At 42.3% G+C, this 6,395-nt stretch overlaps 1 protein-coding gene across 1 annotated transcript; it reads left to right on the top strand.

Moving 5' to 3' along the window:
- Nucleotides 1-970: 970 nt before the first annotated feature.
- ctsla (cathepsin La) lies at nt 971-5,345 on the top strand. The gene is made up of 8 exons (XM_084024068.1): nt 971-989; nt 1,857-1,988; nt 2,075-2,197; nt 2,479-2,631; nt 3,741-3,965; nt 4,421-4,589; nt 4,675-4,792; nt 4,923-5,345. Exons 2-8 carry the CDS (start codon nt 1,866-1,868, stop codon nt 5,020-5,022), a joined length of 1,011 nt encoding a protein of 336 aa, XP_083880194.1. The 5' UTR covers nt 971-989; nt 1,857-1,865; the 3' UTR covers nt 5,023-5,345.
- Nucleotides 5,346-6,395: the final 1,050 nt, after the last annotated feature.

The following is a 6,395-nucleotide window of genomic DNA, read 5'->3' as shown; positions in this document are numbered from 1 at the left end:
CTGATAGTATTGGAAAGCTTTATTTGTAGCTTTATCGAATAGGAAACTGGAGGGGATTTACTTAAATTCCACGTCCAGTTGGAGTTTGGCTTAGGGGCCTCCATTACCCCCTTGGAGCCCCTGGATGTGAGCCCAGCAGGCCTGTTCAGTAGACTGAATCATGTTGACCTACAGTGAAGCGCTTGTTTGTATTGTGACATTTCAGTCCACTGCCGTCCTCAAGCTGTAGTGTTCGTTAATCAGTGTGGTTTTCATGCACACAAGAAAGCAGGTTATGAGGTAGAGGTTTGCATGCGCTGTAAATCTGTGCAGCTAAAATAATCAAATGTTCATTGGTGGAAACCGACTCCTACAGACTTCCAGAGGCTTTGGATGGATGCACATTTTATTGAATTGTATTTATGTTGTATTTTCTGCGTAGGAAGTATTTGTCATGCACAAAAAGTCAATCAGAAACCTTTATCATGCAGTCTAAATCTATCTATCTATCTATCTCTAATCTATTACTTGAAATTTAATTACTGCATGATCTCTTTCACTTGAAAACGTGTGAATACACTGAGTCTTGTTATCTACCCAGCTGCAGCATCAACATATGGTTACACCGTTTACAAATAACACCTCTATAGGTTGATTTGATGATTAAAATGGGTATTTTAATCGTGAGTGTTGTAAGTCACTCTGAATATCAATACAAAACAAATTGAAAAAAGCTAGTTACCAAAAAGGCTTTGTTAGCAACAACGTCTTTCAGGAAAACAAGCATACACGTCCCCGTTTTAGACACCATTCCAGAGGCAGGGAATCACGTGCGGCGGTGACGTCATACATTGGGAGGTGGGCGGGACATAAGTGTCATAAACAAGGAGCAGACCAATCACAGAGCTCGGTGGGCCGTTATTCAGCTCCCAGTCAGGCCTTTATAAACTTTGTGTAACTCGACGGAGCTTATTTTCTCCACCGTCTTCTTCATCTGTGAACATTAAACAGTAAGTTTCACATTTAATAGTTTTACTCGTTTCTGTTGTCTAACTACCCAAACGTGACGGTTACATCCAGAGTTTAAAGGGAAAGCATCGGGGAATATTCCTTTCTACGCAGTGTTTGTTTTCTTCGTTAGTCCAACAAACCAGTATCCGTTAAACAAAAGTCACATTTAGCAAATATATCATCTTGTTTTTATTTTTTTAGGTCAAAAACGTCCTGCGTTCTTGTTGTTCTGCAGGGTTTGCCATCTCGATCCCTTCGGCTGCCTTTGTCTTCGTCTTCGTCGCACACAGGCTGCTGCAGCCATTGCTACTTTCTTTCAATTAACATCCGCCGGCAGTGGATTCGGTGGGAAAAGACTCCTATGTGACACCCAGCAGCGGGTTTTGGTTTTGTTTTCGGTTTCCGTGTAGTTTCGGTGTTTAGGCCGGTTTCCTCGGCTCTCCCCGCAGCAGCGGAAGATCCCGTGACTGCGAACAAAACAACAACAGGTTCGGCTTGTTGTTGTTTTGGGGATCTGGTGAAGTTTTCGCAGCCTCGCAGAAAAACAGTCTTCCAATACGCCTTTTTTTTTACTTCCATACGATCAGTGTTGTATCATGATCCGGATCAGTCGGTGTTATAATGCCTTTTCGGTGTGATTGGCGTCGATGTTCCGGGCCGACCGTGACGCGACCGTGCTGTCGGGAATGTGTAGTGCAGCGTTAATGCGGATTTCTGCATGGATCACGAGAGAAGGAACACACTGTACTAAAGGCTGCTGAATGCATGACGATGTTTGCATGACTTTTCCTTAGATCCTGTGTTTTTAATGCTGCCAGGGCTTCGGGCCTGCTTCAGTGATTAACCTGCTTCTGTGTTTCCACTAGAAAGCGACGATGCTGCCTCTAGCCGTGGTGGCCGTGTGCCTCAGTGCAGCCCTCTCAGCCCCCAGCCTGGACCCTCAGCTGGACGACCACTGGGACCTGTGGAAGAGCTGGCACACTAGGAAATATCATGAGGTGATGTGTTGTTTTCCCCCCTCCCCCAGCAGACTGCTCCAGTCTGTGGAAAAAGAGTCTGAATTGTGTTTTTCTTTGTTTTGCAGAAAGAGGAGGGCTGGAGGAGAATGGTGTGGGAGAAGAACCTGAGGAAGATCGAGCTGCACAACCTGGAGCACTCAATGGGTGTACACACCTACCGCCTGGGCATGAACCACTTTGGAGACATGGTGAGACCACTGTTTCAACACCAGGACCATATATCACCTGTAAACCCATATCAGGGTTCTTTTGTAAAAGCCTGCATGCAAGGAGATTTGATAACTGGCATAATAAACCGTGGACAAATATGTGGGGAAAAATCATGAACTTGTGCCCTGAAATGAAGGACGGATAAAGTTGATTTTTTACATTGTATGTATTAACAATAAACACAAACAAATGGAATTAATAACAGTCACTTATTTGTATTTTCAGCATTATTTACTCATCTAACTTTGCCTCTCCACAGACTCACGAGGAGTTCAGGCAGATCATGAACGGCTACAAGAGCAAAGCGGCGAGGAAGGTCAGCGGGTCCCTGTTCATGGAGCCCAACTTCCTGGAGGCCCCTCGTTCTGTGGACTGGAGGGATAAAGGCTACGTCACACCTGTTAAGGACCAGGTAGCTATGGGGTTTTCTCTTTTGTGCATGTATGTCTCGTCAGCCTCGTGACGCGGAGGCAACCACACCCGGTCACTTAACGGGGTGTGGTTAATGTGTTTTAATTCTTACACGTAGAAGTTATTAACGGCTGTTTTTTCCCAGGTTAAGGCATTTCCCAGTCATGCTAACATTAGCATGTATACCATAAAGTGCCATGACAGTATTGTATGTTTCCTGGTTAGCTGACTGTTAAGAACATAACTTGACTGGTCGAACTGGTTTTGTAAGTAAGCGTTGTGTACAGACTGTCTTGTAACACTTGTATACTATAAAGAATGAAGTCATCCTGCTCTATCGTTAAGTGCTGATGGTAAATGTAGTCCTCTGAGGAAATTACTTCCCCGAGAGCTTGTGATATTGGTAAGATGATCTCCTGCAGCTTCTTTGCAGGCTGATCATTACATTAGAAAACTAAAATGACAAACATTAATGTAAGCATTACAGGAGCTACACAGCCAGGTGGAGCCGTTCTGTAAACACCTTTGTGGAATGTGTAACTTTGAACAGTTGCTTGTGTTAGTTGCGTCTATGAAACAACGAGGGCACTCGTGTTTTGCTTGAACGGAAAGATAAGACGGCCACTTTCAGGTCATTTCTGTTATCTAGCTACACACACACTCCTCCTCCTGGAGTGTACAGTCTGTTCTCTCCGCCCCCACGACATACATTAACACTCGGTAAGCTGACACCAGTACGACCAGCAGGCCGCGGTGGAGCGGAGGCATCGTGCACATTAGGCCAAAGTGCTGCAGTGAAACTTCCACTGTAGTTTTATTTATAGAAGCAAAGTGCTTTCAGGGAGAGGAAGAGCAGTAACAAGATGCAAGAACAACATTTAGACAAGAAATAAAACGGTCAATATGAGATTTGTGAAGATAAAAGCAGAATATGAGAATAAAATGCAAAAAAAAACTACAATTCCAATACTTTTAATTGTTAATTTTGCAAATAGATTTCCAGTAATCATTGAAGGTGATTTATTGATGAAATGATTGTGAACATATATTATCAGATCGTATAGATATGTCTTCGTCGTCCAGTGTTAACCCTTCCTCTCTCTCTCTCAGGGTCAGTGTGGGTCTTGCTGGGCCTTCAGCACCACCGGAGCTCTGGAGGGTCAGATCTTCAGGAAGGGTGGCAAACTGGTGTCGCTGAGCGAGCAGAACCTGGTGGACTGCTCCAGACCCGAGGGCAACGAGGGCTGCAACGGTGGTCTGATGGACCAGGCCTTCCAGTACGTCAAGGACAACCAGGGTCTGGACTCGGAGGACTCTTATCCCTACATGGGAACGGTATGGATCTCATGGGAGGAGGGGGTCTAGTGGTCTTTTTAAAATGCCACATTTAAAGGCCAAGAATGGCTTTGAATACAGTTACAAAAGGTGTTTAAAAAAATCTTAAATTATGGTTTACAATGTTAAAAAAAACAAAAGCATGAGTAATTATTTTCATTTTATTTATAATTTAAAATTTTAATTTAATTAATCTTTTGGTAATTTGCTTAATTGTTTGAAGATGTTTTTAAACTTTTTTTTCAAACCAAAGTGATGTCTTCAAAATATTTTTTTTAAAACCAACAGTCCAAAAATGTTTACAAAATAACCACTGTGATAATTTTTTTTTTTTAAAAAGCAGTGACAGACATCTTTTAAAGATGTAAAAAGATGTTAACATATGTTTTGGATTCGGGGGTCTGTTGGCACCATAACGTCCCACTCACCCTCTCCGTCCTCCTGTCTCCTTCCAGGACGACCAGCCGTGTCACTACGACCCGTCCTTCAACTCGGCCAACGACACCGGCTTCGTGGACGTCCCCAGCGGTAAGGAGCACGCTCTGATGAAGGCAGTGGCGGCCGTCGGACCTGTTTCAGTTGCCATCGATGCTGGTCACGAGTCATTCCAGTTTTACCAATCAGGTCGGTTAAAGACTCTTCACTCATTTAGTGCCTCCTGTTTATATCCAGTTTATATGTGACTCATCTTTTGGGCGTTATATTGCAGGGATCTACTTTGAGAAGGAATGCAGCAGCGAGGAGCTGGATCACGGCGTGCTGGTGGTTGGTTACGGCTTCGAGGGACAGGATGTGGACGGCAAGAAATACTGGATCGTGAAGAACAGGTCAGAGGAAAACACTGCAGTACATCATAACATGCAGCTTAGTTAGATTTTATATATGGTTTCATGTAAAACTCTTATGTTTTAAAGGTTTGCAGAATCCTGACCTTTTCTTTGTTTTGTCTCCTTGCAGCTGGAGTGAAAAGTGGGGAAACAAAGGCTACATCTTCATGGCTAAAGACAGGAAGAACCACTGTGGCATCGCCACGGCAGCCAGTTATCCCCTCGTCTAACGTCTGCACAGCTGCGCTCTTAGTCTTTTTTTATTGCAATAGTTTGGCCGAAGTGGCGGACGAGGCTTCAGTCAGAGCGACATCGTCAGGAGATTCTGTGATGTTTTAAGAGGAAAAACACTGTTGTTTTTAGGGTGCCATTTTGTTTTTGGCTGGTTTTATCCCACTTTGTTTTCACCCAAAGGTCCAGCTAGCCTAGTGTTTTATTCTTTGTAAATATGTGTATGCTACTTGGTAAGTGATATATTAACACTTGCTTTGGTCATTGTAAATGAGTTTTGTTTTCTATTTTTACTGTGATCAATTAAAGTTGTGAAACACTAGTTTGGCCTCGTTAAAGCTTCTTGTGTTTTATCCACTAAAAATAAACATCCACACACGTGTTTTGATCATCTATTGATCTATGAGCAAACGTCTACTCTCTCACACAGAGGATCATTGTGTACATTTGTTTCCTGAGATAAATCAAGACAATACTCTCATCAACAGATATAGTGATCAATGTCACGACATGATAATCTCCAGCTGTTATATATCAATTAAAATGTCATTTAAAAAGCACAAAATGTAGTTTAACTGGCATTCAGAGACCTAAACGAGGCTTCGGCTGCACAGAACTGATTCACATGACTCCGTGTGAGAGCGGTGCTCGGGATCTTAACAGGATTATTATTCTTTAACAAAGGTTCTGATTCATAAGGAAACGCAGAGCCGCCTCACTGCAGGGGGACGTGGTCACCTAACATGAGCCCTAAAGCTGTGAGGCTGCAACTAACATTACCTTTATTGATTCATTGAGATGAATACAAACTCAGTTATTTAGAGGTAATATAAAAAAGCCATTAATGTCTCGTTTTCTCTGAACAATAAATAACACTATATGACATAAAATTATGAGAACAAACTTTGGGCATTTTTGCTAAATATATGACAAATTATTAATTTATTGTGATATTACTGATATTCTTGTTTGATCGTTTCAACACTGCACTTCAAAATACCTTCTGCCTTATCAGTGGTATTTAAAGGTATTAGTCAATAAAAATATTAAAAGCTTAAATGACAATATTAATGTTTAGAAGGAAGATCCAGCAGGTTCTTTTTACATTTATTAGCAGCAAAACACATGTCAAAGTTTCAATATAATACTTCTAGGTATAGAAGTATTATGATGATATAAACATTTGTATGTCGTGTGTCTCCCATTCTTATGTCGCTAGCTGTCGTTTCCCTTTTCCCAGTTAATTGGACTCTTCCCTGAGTTGATGAAGGCTGATTCAGATCACCTGTTGGGCAGCAGGTCGGGACTTGCCTCTAATTAAGAATTGAGAGCAGCTGGTGTTTCCCTCCCGGCCAATCAGAGAGTGAAGACG

The sequence above is a fragment of the Eutrigla gurnardus genome, assembly GCF_963514095.1.
Source record: "Eutrigla gurnardus genome assembly, chromosome: 13".
NCBI classification, from domain to species: Eukaryota; Metazoa; Chordata; class Actinopteri; order Perciformes; family Triglidae; genus Eutrigla; species Eutrigla gurnardus.
This window is presented reverse-complemented; position numbering and strand designations above follow the sequence as displayed.

What these genes read in the sequence shown, in the direction of transcription:
- ctsla (XM_084024068.1), top strand. Translation starts at nt 1,866, where the DNA reads ATGCTGCCTCTAGCCGTGGTGGCCGTGTGCCTCAGTGCAGCCCTCTCA. An exon ending in ACACTAGGAAATATCATGAG is followed by an intron (nt 1,989 to 2,074) that starts GTGATGTGTTGT and finishes TTTGTTTTGCAG; the next exon opens with AAAGAGGAGGGCTGGAGGAG. An exon ending in TCACACCTGTTAAGGACCAG is followed by an intron (nt 2,632 to 3,740) that starts GTAGCTATGGGG and finishes TCTCTCTCTCAG; the next exon opens with GGTCAGTGTGGGTCTTGCTG.